Here is a 15025-nt window from a genome sequence, read left to right as displayed (position 1 = left end):
TTTAATCATTGGTCGATTCCGATAGCAAGAGACTGGATACGTACATATTGTTTTTTCTTAGCAAGATACAAAATTAGTATTTAGTCCATATCCTTCATCTGTTGTGGATTAGAGCCAATGATACCTTGCAGCCAAGTTCGCATCTAGAACCTACATAGTATTGCTGCGGGGCCGCGAGACCTACTTAAACAGATATGGACACGGTCTGGATTCAAACTAGGCAGAAACCCTAATAAGCCCTGAATATAGCCATCCACAAATTTGTGATTCAATTGAGAGTAATTCTCTACAGGTGACTGGAGTAGATAAGGATGCAAGGTCCTGTACACAGCCGCAAACAAGGCGCATGTAGGTGATGCAGGTGATGCAAAGGCAATCGAACAGAGCTAGGATGATCAAACAATTTACCTATCCAAAAGATTGAGATCGGAGATTTGGAAAACACAGAATGTTTATAGATAATAATAATAAAAAGAAGGAAGGGTATCGGGGAGGTATACTAGTATAAGGTGCGGAAAGGTTCCTGTCAAGCTCTGCCGTCATCGAAACGGGGCCCTCCATCGCTTCCACCTCGCTCGGCCTTTGCTTCCGGAATCTCACGCGCCCTGCTTCCTTGTTCCTCCCAACCCACCCTCCAATTCTTCCTTCTCTTCATCACTGTGATATGGGAACATCTTATATTGACTGGACCCGTTCCTGATTCCAAAGAATTGCTCAAATCTCACATTTCGCTCACTATGCCGGGAAGCTCCATTAAGCGCTCCCTTGGAGTTGAGCTCACCCGGACGATCCAAGAAGTAAGTCTGCGCAGGCTTCTAAGAAAAGCTAAGAAATGAATCGCATTTGGCCATAAATTCCAGGAACTAATCTTTTTGAACCTCTCTAGTCCCGCGTGTTGCTGGTAGGCGCCGGCGGCATCGGGTGCGAGCTGCTAAAAAACCTCGTCCTCACAGGTTTCGGCGAAATCCACATAATCGACCTAGACACAATCGATCTTAGCAACCTGAATCGCCAGTTTCTTTTCCGACATGAACACATAAAGAAGCCCAAAGCCCTGGTGCGTCGATCCTCCCCGATCTCCCATCCTCCCTTGCGAAAGCGCCGCTGCGATCCGGACCGCGCAGTTTGCGCATCTGTGAAAGACATCTTCTAATCTGATGGGTTATTTCCATTAGGTAGCGAAGGAGGTTGCGCATAAATTCCAACCCAAGGCGAAGCTAGAGGCATACCATGCGAACATCATGGATAAGCAATTCGATGTCCACTGGTTCCAATCGTTTACGATTGTATTCAACGCATTGGATAACCTCGCAGCGCGACGCCACGTCAACCATATGTGCTTAGCTGCATCGGTTCCTTTAATTGAAAGCGGCACTACGGGATTCAACGGACAGGTCCAGGTTATTGAGAAGGTGGGTTAACAACCGGAGAGCGCGAAGATGTGGGCCCAAGGAAGTTTGCTGATGGGAACAGGGAAAAACTGAATGTTATGACTGCAATCCAAAGGAGGTGCAGAGGTCATTTCCTATTTGCACCGTGCGAAGTTCACCGACTCAGCCAATACACTGCATTGTGTGGGGAAAGAGTTACCTATTACCGTACGACATCCTTTCGAGCTAATCTGAAGGTATTTAAATCGTTACTGACTGGCTATTAGTGAACTATTTGGTGAAAGTGAAGATAATCCGGCAGTGTTTGATACCTCAGAAAATGCTGACAATGGTTGGTCTAATGCGTTCCTCTGCCAACTAGGCTTTTCACCCACCCGATACTAATTAAAGCAGAGCACGAGATTGCGGAATTGCAGCGAGAAAAGGAAGATCTTAAAGAAATCCGCGAGTCCATGGGGTCCGATGATTTCTCATATAAAGTATTCGACAAGGTATTCAGAAAGGATATCGAACGGCTAAGTGGATTGAAAGATATGTGGAAAGAGAGGGAACCTCCAACTGCGCTCTCCTGGGATCAACTTTTAGAGCAATCGTCTTCCTTGGACTCCAAAACAATTGCCAAATTCGACCAGAGACCCTGGTCGCAGCCTGAAGCTTTTATTATGTTTAAAGAAAGGTAACTCGAATCGCTATCCTTGGAGTGAAACATGGCTTGGACTAATGTCAGATAGTTTGGATCTACTGAGCAAGCGCTTTCAAGTGCTTCAGACAAACAGAGCACCGGAAGACTCAATGCCAATTCTGGAGTTCGACAAGGATGATGAAGATACCCTGGACTTTGTGACTGCGACGGCTATTTTACGCTCTGCGATTTTCAATATCGAGCCCAAGTCCAAATTCGATACCAAACGTAAGTACATTCCCGCTGCCGCTCTGGATGTCAATTTTTAACATATCTCGCAGAGATGGCTGGTAACATCATTCCTGCCATTGCCACTACAAATGCGATGACTGCAGGGCTCTGCGTCCTTCAGTCCTTCAAGGTGCTTCAAGGCGCTCTTTCAAACGCGATGGTGAGATGAGGAATTATTGAATCAAAATTTACCACCACTTTCTAACAATGAGCTTGTATTTAGGTCTTCCTTGAGAAATCAGGGGTACGTGCTATCAACACAGAGCCTTTGAATCCTCCCAAAGAAGATTGCACTGTATGCTCTGCTGCAACGGGATATGTCATTGTTGATAAAAATAGTGCAACGTTGAATAATATTGTCGAAGACGTTCTCCGATTAGAACTAGGATATGGCGAGGAGATATCGATCTTGAAAGATTCGGCTTTGATATATGACCCTGAACTTGAGGAAAATCTCTCAAAGAAGCTTTCCGAGCTCGGGTTTACGAATGGCACCTCAATTACTGTCGTCGACGAGGATGACGAAGATCAAGACCCTCGAGCCAATTTGGAGCTCTTCATCATTGAAAGGTAAGACCAGGCGAATGGAAACACGATTAGTCGTCCAGGCTAACCATATATCTTTTTCTTTCAGAACGGAATCAGCCACTGGTGATGAAAAGCCTGCTTCGCTAAAGAACACACTCACCATTTCTCGCAAACCCAAGCCGAATCAACAATCTCCCCCAGAGGAGGAGAATGGCTCCGCAAACGGTGTAGTCAACCCCGCGAAACGCAAACGCGAAGGCGAAGATGAGGATTTGACAAATGGGCATGTTGCAAAAAAGATTGCTGGAGAACCGCCTTCCAATACTAGTGGCAATAATGGGGTCATTGTCATAGATGATGACGAGGGCGCCGAGGGTAAAGGTGAAGGTGCTATTTTGATCGATGATTAGACCTGACATATCTCACGTTCATGATGCCCAATACTTCCTACGGTTTCTTTTCCCTTCGACGTCCCCCTCACCAAAATAAAGGTGATAGAGGAAGGGTGCCGTTGCTTCTTTTGCTTTGGTATCTGATGACCATTTTCTGCTTTCTATGTACGATATTGTATCCCAGCAAGTCACATTGAATTAAAGAAGATTGCATGAGCTCGTGACTCCAAATAACTACTGATTGGAGGCAATAAAATTGACTACTTATTATTAATCATACTCAGGCTTACATCAAGCCACAATCTGATAGGTACAGCATACCATGAAAACCATAATGTGTGGGGATAGGATGATACACGAAGCAGTACATACTACTAGTAGTAGTACATGTTAAGCCATCTATATAGTACATACCAATTAATAAGTTGAACTTCAATATGATCTTGATACGCATAGAGATTCAAGTTCTCAACCAAACTTTGGAATTTATATAAGCCAGAGAAACACTTTGTGAATGTTCGTCCACAACTTGAAGGAAACATCCACCATGAAATTTTTGACCTTTCAAGAAATTCAACTACAGACATGCAAGAATGAATGAATGCAGATATCAAAAACATAATATACAAGATAGACACTTAGTACCGCATTCTTAGGTTGGGAACAAAGTCCAGCCTTATTTTAAACAGCATGCTCTTAGACTGCACTCAGGCCACCATCCAGGTTGAGCACGCAGTTATTGGCATATTCATTTTGAGCAAGAAAGACAGCCGCGTCGGCGACCTCCTCCGGTGTTCCGAATCGATGAAGGGGTATCATATCATTCAGCCTGCTAACTTCGCCGGGTGTAAAGTCTAAATACACAAATCGTTACTTTAATCAATCCTTCACAAGATCAAGATTTCAAACTTACCTGAAATCATCGGCGTCTCAATATAACCCGGAACGATAGCATTGGATCGAATAACAATATCTTTCATAGATATCGAAGCCTCAGCAGCCAACGACCGTGTCAAGCCTAAAATTCCCGCTTTGGACGCAGCATAAGGTACCGCACCAGTTCCTGCCTTGAGTGCAAGGAGTGAAGAGACATTGATGATACATTTCGAAAGAGGCTTCTTGTCCCCATCAGTTGCATTCCGATTGCGAATGCGATCTCGAATTGCAGCGCGCATCAATGCCCTTGATGTGAGTATGGCACCCTCGAGATTTGTCCGCAATATTTTAGATATGTCTTCCAGCTCAGACCGAGGGAGTATATTTGAGATGGAGATCCCTGCGGCATTGACTAGGATATCCACATCTGTCTGTAGAATCGTATCTTAGATTTGGTGGCCGGAGAACGCTGCATGTTGGATGGAATGCTCACCATTTCTTTCTCCAGTTCGCGCATCCAGGACCCTGCTTCTGCTATATCTCCAACGATAAAACGGACATTATCTGGAGATTGCAGATCTTTGATGGCTGCTTTTAATCGCTGCTGGGACCGGCCAACCAGTATTACTGATGATGCGCCTTCATGTAAGAATCTTTCCGCTATAGAAAATCCAATTCCTGATGTTCCACCGGTAACCATGCATGTCCGACCCGAGAGTCTGCTTGAAGGCTGAAAAGTTCCTGCGCTGCTGTTGTTGCTCGAGCGGACAGAAGATGTAAATCGAGTGCTGCTTTGAACAACCGTCGATTTGAGAAATGTTGGCCGAGAGCCATTGGGTAATTGGAAACATCTAGCCGGTTGTTTTGGGGCTCTCAACTGAGGCCCAAAAAGACATTTGTGCATATTGAGCTGAAGGTTTCTTGCTTATGGCAAAGCATCTATGATCGGGAATCAATGGACAGACGCGATTCTTATCGGCTTATCGGCTTATCGGCAGTGCGCGCGTGCGCACGGACCAACTGGTCAAAAGGATCTCCGGTACTCAAGCGTGGGAGGAATTTGAGCTACGTCTTCATACAGCGCGCATTCTCACCATGGCTCCCCAGATCGAATCCGAATATGTGACATTGGTGTCGCGTGATGGATTTGAGTTCATCATACCTCGTAGCGCAGCTTGTGTCTCAGGCACAATCCGGGCTATGTTAGACCCCGCCAGTATGTTGTTCAACCTGATGTTCAAGCGTCATTATGGCTGCTAACCTGTCTTCTGTGACTTAGGCAGATTCTCGGAAGCACTCACCGGGAGATGTGTTTTAGAGGAACTGAGGTATGACCGTTCATTTTCCACTGAAGATTACGTTTGGCGTTGTTTCTTACTGACGATTATCTCTTCAGTGGCGTCATCCTCGAGAAAGTCTGCGAATACTTCATCTACAATGAGAAACACAAAGACCAATCCAACGTGGCCGATATGGATATACCACCAGAGCTATGCCTGGAGCTCTTGATGGCGGCCGACTACCTGGACACTTGATTCCCAAACAGCTAGATGCATGTCTACAATTTCTACCCCTCCAACAATGTGCAGCAGCTAATGAATGAACCCCATTATAGTGCTACGATACGAATTTAAGAACGAATTATGGCGCAATGAGAATAACTGAACTTATTCGGTGATATTATAGAAGGAGTTATGGACCCGTTTGGATAGCTATGCTACGCCCGGCACTTTCGCCAATCAGAAAATGAAAGGTCTGCAGTGTCGTAATATATACAAAACACCAATTATAAGGCCCTCTTTCCTCTGTACTAGCTTCAGGCGAGATACAAACCTGGCCATCCAAGCATCAAAACATTCGGGCCTATCGCAACCCTGGACGAATGGTCTAAAATGGATGGCAGATCAAACACTTCCGCAACCTTTAATTCTTGCCTTTGGTCATTCTAAGTTGACCTGGGCTATGGATTACGTAGTGACATTGCTGTACTCATAGATGCAGAATGTACTTCGTGGTTGATACATTCATTGCTAGGTTTTTAGGAGTTTTTGAATTCAACAGTATATTTTTTAGATCCGCTCTATGAGCTGACGTGCCTTCGAAGAAATATAGATGGTATTACGAGTGCTTATAAGAAAAGTCTCATGTGCCTGTTTGTCCTGGCTCTTTACTACGTAGTTTGTAGATGTATTGGCGCTTCAGCCTCGGTATACGCTGACTCATCCGGGGGAGGTGCCCGGTTTGAATAGACGCGGCGATCCCCCAACACCTTCCCCTCTTCGTCGGGATGCGTTTGACAGGAGCTATGCTTACTGTGATATCGAATGTGGCTCAAGACTTCCAACTTCAAATTGCCGCGGCATTTTAGAAACAATCTGTTGATACAAAGTGTCGCATGGGGGACTCCCCATAGCGTTTCCGACATCCCCGGACCGTTGATAGTGAACTGATAGAGGGTCTCTTGACGCCAATCATGTCCAACGTTCTCGCACCAGCATCGATCCCGAGCACTTCTTCTGCCTCCGTCGCACAGAGTATTAACGCGACTATCTCGACAACGACCGCGTCCGCATTCATTCCCTCTTCGCCACGCCAAATACTTTCCCTCCCTCTCCGCGCTCTACATCATGCTGAAACATTTGCATTCAATACCGTGCCACGACATATCGCTAAATTAGTTGGAATAGAGGATCTCAGTTTGAATATTTGGCCCACTGCTGCGCCTGTGACCGGGCGAACCGTGCTTTCACAAGAAGCTATGACTGCTGCGTCGCATGCTGCTAGCATCGCCACCGGCGCCCCTCAAGGAGCAGGGAGCGAGGGCTGGTATATGGGGGAGATCATGCAGACAATGCGGAAAGTTGGTGGGTTTTTCGGGTATTTGACCAGTGTGTGGTCTTTCGCGTGCTTGATAGAGGTGAGTTTTGGCTTCTTATACTCTCGAATGAATCAACTAAGAACCGCTGCAGGCCTTAATTCTAAACCGAATCACGATCTACGCATCCACCCGTCGTCACCTTCGACTTGGATGGGAGAGACGACTTGCCCTTCGCATTATTCCTATCATCCTTTTCATATCTTCAATACTGAACTTACTACGCGGAATTCGATGTCAGACCTCCCCGAACTATTCAACAATTCGATATGGAAAGCCGGCAAAGCCGATGATTTTTGATTACGCCAGCGGTGGAGGCTCTCTCCATTGGTTGGCATCAAGTCTTTTGTCTTGGGAGTCAGATGAACAAGCGTGCAGTGCTGTGGCTATGGGACGAGGGACAAATATGCAAAATATTCCACATGGATCTTTTGCCCTTTTGTGGCCGGTTTTCATCATATTATGCGTGAGCCACTTTGTCGAAACGCTTTCCTGTGCATTGCAAGGACGCCCTGTCATGACGGAGACAGGAATGTCGATTTTCGAACACTCTCTTGCATTCGCAGAAGCCGAATCTATGATCAGCAAGTCTATCGGACTAGGCATGTTCGGTCTTCCCAAACAAAATCCTCTTAACCAAAGTGCTACCGGCGAAAGTGTAACATCGCCTCTTCATCTTTTGACAAGGGCGCAGGTTCTAGATCGAATGAACGTCACGCCGGAACTATTACTTATCGTGTTGATATCATGCTGCAATAGCTTATCATCACACATTCTCGATGTATTTGGCAAACAGAGTCGTTATCGACTTTTCAACACCGCTTTATGGGGTGCTTGCTTTATGTTTGCTATGTGTTGGGGACTGGAGGCTGGCCCCCCTGTCAGTATTGACACAGGCGTTCTCAGATTTCCAACAGTCTGCATTGTCGGATTCATTCCCCATTTGCTTGTTCTCTTTGGAATTCTCACATGCCTCGCAATCTATGGGTTGGCTTTGACCATAACTGCTTTTGCACTGCCAGCCGAAAACGCCCAACAGCTCTCGATTCGAGAACGGTTCAGGGAAGCACATGAGAACATGCAAGGATCTAATCAGATCCGCAGCATTCGCATTAATCATCATGAAGATTTCTACACTACGCTTCTTCGTGTCGGCTATGTCGCTCTGACGGCCGCCAGCGAAGCAGTATTCTTGAACGAGGGCAAAGCAGTGATCGCACGACAAATGACGTGGCTTGAACAGGACCGCCTTGCTGAAATTGAAGCCTCTCGACGTCGCAGTTCTTCCCACGGAAACTGGTCAGCTAACTCAGGGGGAGGCGCGCAATTTGATGCCGCCGGATTTACTAGCTTTGAATTACCAGAGAATCCTCCAGCTTGGGAAAGTGGATATTGCCGAGAGAAGAAGATTGAGAAACCCAAAAACGGCTCTCGAGCGATGCGATCTCAGGCTGAACTTGGCGGTGTTGGTGCTGTTCGATCTTCTGTTCGCCTATGGCATGGCGTTTCCTTTTTCCGCGCCATATTCTGGCTTATCGCTCGATGGATCGCATACGGGTTCAGTCGGCTACTTGACCTTCTGGGAATCAGCATTCGACCGCAATGGCTGAAACGACTAGCTGGGTTGCGCAAAAGCCGCGTGGCTAGCAAACCTCCTTCCCCGGGGTCCCTAGACTTTTGGATCCTTACTGATGATGGAGAGCTTGAACTTCCCGAGAACCATGATTTTGACGTCGAACTAGAAATGAGGAAGCGGGAAAGCTCTGGAATAAAAAACTGGGGATTGGATGACGAAGGCCAGTTTGACGATAAGCTATACGGGTGGTGGAAAGTGGGCGGCTCTTGGGGTAACCAAGACCACACTCCTGATTACAGACCACCCGTTGATGACGATATGACAAGTGTTGTTTCAATGTCTACTAATGCGTCAGAAGGTGAATGGGAAGATTATCAATCGGATGGTCGTCGAACGCCAACTCAATCCAACCCCAACCCTGGATTTTCTCGTGAGGGTACACCATTCCAGGATCCATTTATGGATATCAGCACATTTGCTCGTCTTCTTGACCCCCGGGATAGCGAAAGCAGAGAGGAAGCACGCATTCTGGCAGCTCATTTAAAACCTGGACAAGTAGGTAGAATCATGACTCGCAGCCAGTATCAAAAACAGGTTGAGAGAGATAGATCTCGTGTTTTACTGTCTTCCCGCCTGCTCCCTGACGTTCCAGACGCAACTACCGAGAAGCGCAGGCCAAATGCGGACGAGGAAACCGAGATACTTGAACGGTTAATCGTGACTCTTCGGTCGGAACTTCCTCCTAATTCGGACGCGAGCAGTTGGGAATCGGGGGCAACGGGTCTTGGTCCAAATGGCCCTCCGTGTGTTGTCTGTCAGACAAATCCTCGGTCTATCATTACCTGGCCTTGCCGCTGTCTTTGCATTTGTGAGGATTGCCGGGTGAGCCTTGCTATGAACAACTTCGGTAGCTGTGTTACTTGTCGACAGGAGGTTGATGGCTTTATGAGGCTCTGGGTCCCTTGAGTGGTCGTTTGTTTCGGTTTCTTTTCTTATCGTGCTCCAGATTTCGTTCATAGGCCCTGTAATTTCAATACTAGAATGGATATTTCAGTATCCAATACCTAGGCACTATGTAATATATGCATCTACCTATCTCTCAAGATCATCTCTTGATCGTTTATCTGCTCCGTATACAGGGTAATAACTTCAATACATTGACATTGGCTGTTTCTGGCGAATGTTCTCTCCCGTCTCATCTTTGTTGCTGTCGACATTTCTTCTTGCTTACCAAAATTCAGTCTACATAGCTAGGGATAGTGCGACTACTCCCATATATTTCTCATCCTTCTATGCCAAACTATTTCTTCTAACCTTGGAAGTCGTACGGAAAATAATGTGCCGCACGAATTACTAAGGCATCAAAGTTGCCAATTTCGGACAGAAAGGTTCGATCACCTACCGTGCCCCATGCCCCTCTACTCCATCATACTACCAACCAACCCTCGCCTATAATTACCAGCGAGACTGGGGATACTGAGACTAAGCGCGGAGATTGAAATACGACCTCGTGATCTCGTATCCATAGAGCGCATCGGTCAACACCATGCCAATCGGTATCAGCCATGCCGAGATATGCGCCAAATTCGATCGATTGATCTCCAAGGGCATCATCGCCTACCAGCCCAGCGAATCGGTTCTTGTTACCGATAAGGGTATGACTGTTCGTTTGACCACCTTCTACCAGGTTCTCTTTCTAGCGATCTAACGAATTCTAGTTCTGTTTTCATATTGCCCAGGCCCTAGAGAACAAACCACAGGCTGAAGACACTATACAAGCCAAACCACAAACACCACCAGCTGGTTTCATTCCTGGTACCTTTGGACCTGGTAGCGATATAGCAAGAGACCACCCAGATGTCTGTCTTGCAATAATCAACAAAACACATTACCTCGTTGTCAACAAATTTCCAGTCTTCCGTCCTATGCTGCTCCTTTTAACCGTGGACTCCTACCGAAGACAGAGCGAGCCCCTTGCTTTAGATGACATCGATGCTGGCTGGCAGGTTATGTGGGAATTGGAAGGTGAAAACTACGTTTTCTTTAACTGCACACCCACTTCTGGGTCTAGTAGAGCCCATAAGCATGTACAGGTTGTTCCTGCTCCAGGGACTGGTGAGGCGTACCCGGAGGAATTTAAGCTGTTCCCAGATTATGTCCCTGAACCGGAAAAGGGTTCATTCCCTCTGAGACATTTTATCCAACGGTTCAACTTGTTGCCTGACGGCTGTGTCAGGGATAGTGAGCATTTGTTAGAGATATACTTGGGCTTACTCCAAAAGGCACGAGATGCATTGCGGCTGGCCAATGATGTACCTTGTCCTCATAATTTTCTTATGACAAAGACTTGGATGGTTGTTATTCCTCGACGAGCAAGGGATTGTGCAGGGATTACTGCAAACTCTCCAGGAATGGTAGGGTCGATTTATGTTTCCAACCAGGAACTGCTAGATGCGTGGAAAGATTTTGGTCCTATGAATGTCTTGACTAGCCTAGGACTTCCTCAGGACGAAATCTAAATGTAATAGAATTCTTGCTTCCAAGTTTCTACTTGACTCATATTTCGCCTTCCATGTGATGTAAAAATAATGGAGCCAAAAGGATCTGGGTATAAACCTTGAAATGATTATTATACCACTGATAGCAGATACATACAAATCCTGAAACTTCAAATGTTCAACTCCGGAATCCAATTATTCAATTGTTTCAGCCAAGTTTCCATCAAATCTTTATCAACCGGTTTCAACTGGCGCAATGTGTTTGAACATGCTCAAGACTTGGTCGTCGCCAACGATGGTTGGGGATTGTTTTGACTAGCAACAAGCATGCGGAAGAAATTCAGCCAAGGCAAGTGCTGGAACACTATTCAATCCAATGCCTTTCAGAGCAGGGTCCGTTGTATAAGCCTCTAAAGCTGCGACTCATGTATCCAATGGAACAACACGTCCATTGCACGCTTTCTCTATTGTGGGTAAAAGGCTCGTCCAATATGTGGCGTGTGAGTTGCATAGACGAGCGGGTGTGTTTGAATCTGCTTTTCAGCCTGTGTTGGATTGAACTTTTCTCCATTGCCGAGAACAATAAAAGGATCGCTTCGGGATTCACAATGCCATAGTCCGCTCTTTGATGGATGAGGTCGGAACAGATCCCCTCTACGATATTCCTTCAGATGAGGATGTGAATAGAATGTGGCATGGTGATAGCGTGACGATAGGCGTGGAACAACCAATTCGCAAAGTCCGTCATCAACCTCTTCCATTCTCAATTCTTTGCTCTCCCCGCAAAACTGTCTCTGGAGGCAACGGTTTAGGCAGACAATCAACACATCGTAAAAAAGCTCGTTTTGGGGCCTGGCTAAAAACCCGAGATCTGCACGCGGAATACAGCGTCAGCGTGCTCAGGCCAGTTTAGAATTGATAAGTGAATATTCAGTACCTAATTACTGAGTATGAATTACATTGGTTATCTTCATACTATATCCACCCCTTTGCGTGAATATGAGCTCCATCATGCACATAGTAATTTCTTATAGTCTCGTATATTTGCATAATCATCGAAGAATCTACATGCGCCCATGGAATTAACTGTGTATACGCTTTTGGTAATGAGGCTTTTGATAACCTCATGAAATTGAATGCATTTTGTCACTACACAGTCATATCATCAAGAACAAGCTAGTCGATAATTAGAGCAATGACATTGAGAAGATTGAGCTATATCGACAGCCCCATAAGTTTGCCAGTTTCATCCCGTAGGTTCGAGTTATGTGGGGCTTGTCACACCCGAAGCTGCAAGAACAATCGTTTTTGGATCGCGCAGGGTTTCACATCACATTTCCCATGTTATGCGGCGCTCTGATTGAGTGTTCAGCTGCAGATGACGCAGCTCGAAAAGGTGGCGTCAACCCTTTTGGGACGAAATGTGGCCTGGGTCAATAGGAGCCTCGTGCCGATGCTTTTTGTATGTTTGTTTACCTTTCGAGAATGGTTGAAAACTGGCTACAGGCGCCGACTCTTTCGAGCTCAAGTGGCCGAGAGGTTGCAAATCCTGGAAGTGACAACACATTGTAAATGTGATGATAAGAGTAAAAGGGGCTAGACCATTATGCCGAGCTCACCTGAGCTCTAACTCCTAGAAATTAAAGCTTTTGGCCCCGCATTTGAGATATTACTATGTTAACTGCTGTTGTTATTCAAATTGGGTTGTTGACTCACTGACCGCAAGTCCGGATTATGATGCTGTGGATGGTTCCTCCACATTTTGTATTTGCTAAAATTAAGAACTACACGTTCTTTACAAGCACTTTCACTTTGCTTTACTTTCCTTCGTTGCTTATTTATTATAGGATAAATATCATAACCTGTTAAGCTTGTTGTATTAAATCTCTGAACTATACAGTATCCTTATCCACCAGTATCATCAAAGCAAATCGTAGTACAATCATCCAATGTCACACTCAATAGAGCCCGACAGGGAGATGAGTCGACACCACATTAAGAGTAAATATTTTACAGAATGTAAGCGGCGGCAGCAGCGATGGCAGCAACACCAGCCATGTTACCCTTAACGTTGGATGCAGCGTTGAAGGCAGAAGTGGCAGCAGTAGAGCCACTGCTGGTCTTGGAGCCGCCAGTCAGTGGGGTGGAAGAGCCAGGAGGCTTGGAGCTGGGGGTAGCGCCACCAGAGCCACCGGTAGGGGTGGTGGAGCCGGTGGGAGCGGGAGCACCAGTGGAGGCGGCGGAGGTCTCGGCGGCACTGCTGCTGCTGCTGCTGCTTCCGGTCTCGGCGGCAGAGGTGGAGGTAGCAGTGGTCTCGGCGGCAGAGGTGCTAGTAGTCTCGGCGGCGCTGGTGGTCTCAACTGGGGGGACCGAGATGGGGTGGCCAGCCGAGGAGCACTGAGAGACGACAGCGTTGGAAACGGCTATACCAGAATTAGTGTTTGGGTCTTTGTTAGTTGAAGAGTAGTAGTTACATACAAACTTGGTCCGCAATGTCGGTACAGGCCTTCTTGACGCAAGGGGTGATGTCGCTGACCAGAGAGGTCTTCTGGCAGTGGCAAGCGAAGTCGGTCAAGGTGGAGCATCCGTCGGAAGTCAGAGCGGACACGAAACAGTTGAGCTGGAGAACGTGTGAGCAAATGATACATCATGTTGAGCGAAGTTATAGACGGGTTTGTTTACCGAGCACGAGGGCACGTCAGGAAGCTGAGCGTTGGCGAGGCTTGCAGCCACAAGAGCAATCAGAGCGTGGGAGAACTGCATCTTTGCGAAGTATAAGGCGGAATTAAGCGACAGTCAAGTTTATAACGAGCGTGAAGGTTATGGACAGAAGAAACGGAACCAAGGTTGGACAGAGGGCCCAATGGCCTTTTATAAGCAGTTCTCTTGTCTGACATCTAGCCATGTTAATCTATTTTCGGGGTCGCATTTCCCCCATCACATGTCTTGGTTAGAAGAAAAACGGGTTTCCACACGTTTGAAGGGCCGCGGTTGGCTGGAGTCTTTCATGGGGATTTACTAGGGTCCCTGGACGTTGATTACAGGGCCAAGACCGATGGCTGACGCCCGTCCCTGAATTGGTATGGTTTTCTTGGATAGGAAAGGAAATTAATGGCTAAGCTAGGGTCTTTAGGCCGAACGATTCATAGATTTTGTGGGCTTTGAGCCAAGCAAAAGCTACAGGCGTAGAGAAATTGATCTTGAAATAGTGATTTCAGTGTTACCAATGACCTGTGGTGAGTACCACCTTTCTGTGGCTAGACGTATTGTCGAATTGTAATAATCAGTATCGTCAATTCCTATGGACAGGAATGTAAATCATAATGATCGCCTGTCTCAGCCGAGCGGCCGAGATGCATCTGAATAGTGCGGAGGTAGCACATCAGATGAACGATTCCCCACCCAGTTTCCCTATTTATTACCTCGTACTTATGTACAGAACAGACATTTGGGTGTGAATTATTGTGCCTTGATTATGGATATTTAGAAGAGATATGACTATGAATACAATCAATCTGACTGTAATGTTCTATCTAGCAAGCATCGGAAGTAACATGAGCGATATTAACTTGCTAGGCGGAAATTACCTTGCAAAAAACAAAAACAAAAAACGACCCTGTCATGCAGGAGACTGACACTAACTCGCAATTTACTTTCGTACAGCGGAAACGTAAACCGGGGGTCCTGGAGGTCAATCTGGGGAAATACGGCCACTAAGAGTCTAAGACCCCGCCCTGCGGCAGCGTTGCATCAGCTAACCCCAATCGGGCCTTGGTCCGACACCTGGCCACCCTAAAAACGCCAGCAATATATTTTGATTCATGGAGTGGCACGAGAAGGTATCTTCTGGTCAAACTAAAAACGCTCCCTATCAGGGTCTTGTCTAGGATCTGAAATCTGGAGGGATTAACATTGGGGGCCCAAACTCAGGAGTGGCAAATATAGGTTTGGTTACAACTTACTCCGGACAGAGAGT

General features: G+C 46.5%; 6 protein-coding genes across 6 annotated transcripts; 4 read left to right on the top strand and 2 right to left on the bottom strand.

The window, feature by feature from the left end:
- Positions 1 to 737: 737 nt before the first annotated feature.
- Positions 738 to 3242, top strand: N7478_012988 (E1 ubiquitin-activating protein ubaB; the record flags this gene model as incomplete). The annotated part of the gene is made up of 10 exons (XM_056929198.1): positions 738 to 797; positions 887 to 1057; positions 1176 to 1412; positions 1474 to 1598; positions 1658 to 1722; positions 1785 to 2067; positions 2123 to 2301; positions 2355 to 2464; positions 2528 to 2874; positions 2939 to 3242. The coding sequence occupies 10 exons, from the start codon at positions 738 to 740 to the stop codon at positions 3240 to 3242; spliced, it is 1881 nt and encodes a 626-aa protein (XP_056772560.1).
- A 678-nt stretch (positions 3243 to 3920) lies between these two features.
- On the bottom strand, positions 3921 to 4800 carry N7478_012987 (SDR family NAD(P)-dependent oxidoreductase; the record flags this gene model as incomplete). The annotated part of the gene is made up of 3 exons (XM_056929197.1): positions 3921 to 4078; positions 4138 to 4531; positions 4594 to 4800. 3 exons carry the CDS (start codon positions 4798 to 4800, stop codon positions 3921 to 3923), a joined length of 759 nt encoding a protein of 252 aa, XP_056772559.1.
- Positions 4801 to 5195: 395 nt separating this feature from the next.
- Positions 5196 to 5635, top strand: N7478_012986 (elongin C; the record flags this gene model as incomplete). Its single annotated transcript, XM_056929196.1, has 3 exons — positions 5196 to 5316; positions 5380 to 5428; positions 5497 to 5635. The coding sequence occupies 3 exons, from the start codon at positions 5196 to 5198 to the stop codon at positions 5633 to 5635; spliced, it is 309 nt and encodes a 102-aa protein (XP_056772558.1).
- Positions 5636 to 6573: 938 nt separating this feature from the next.
- On the top strand, positions 6574 to 9517 carry N7478_012985 (putative ubiquitin-protein ligase (Asi3); the record flags this gene model as incomplete). The annotated part of the gene is made up of 2 exons (XM_056929195.1): positions 6574 to 7017; positions 7217 to 9517. The coding sequence occupies 2 exons, from the start codon at positions 6574 to 6576 to the stop codon at positions 9515 to 9517; spliced, it is 2745 nt and encodes a 914-aa protein (XP_056772557.1).
- Positions 9518 to 10097: 580 nt separating this feature from the next.
- N7478_012984 (putative phosphorylase) lies at positions 10098 to 11070 on the top strand (the record flags this gene model as incomplete). The annotated part of the gene is made up of 2 exons (XM_056929194.1): positions 10098 to 10214; positions 10270 to 11070. The coding sequence occupies 2 exons, from the start codon at positions 10098 to 10100 to the stop codon at positions 11068 to 11070; spliced, it is 918 nt and encodes a 305-aa protein (XP_056772556.1).
- A 1989-nt stretch (positions 11071 to 13059) lies between these two features.
- Positions 13060 to 13812, bottom strand: N7478_012983 (CFEM domain-containing protein; the record flags this gene model as incomplete). Its single annotated transcript, XM_056929193.1, has 3 exons — positions 13060 to 13472; positions 13528 to 13669; positions 13732 to 13812. The coding sequence occupies 3 exons, from the start codon at positions 13810 to 13812 to the stop codon at positions 13060 to 13062; spliced, it is 636 nt and encodes a 211-aa protein (XP_056772555.1).
- Positions 13813 to 15025: the final 1213 nt, after the last annotated feature.

The sequence above is a fragment of the Penicillium angulare genome (genome assembly GCF_028827245.1).
Source record: "Penicillium angulare strain IBT 27051 chromosome Unknown utg000012l_segment0_segment0, whole genome shotgun sequence".
Classification (NCBI taxonomy): Eukaryota; Fungi; Ascomycota; class Eurotiomycetes; order Eurotiales; family Aspergillaceae; genus Penicillium; species Penicillium angulare.
The sequence above is the reverse complement of the archived record's forward strand: the minus strand, read 5'-3'. Positions and strand labels throughout refer to the sequence as shown.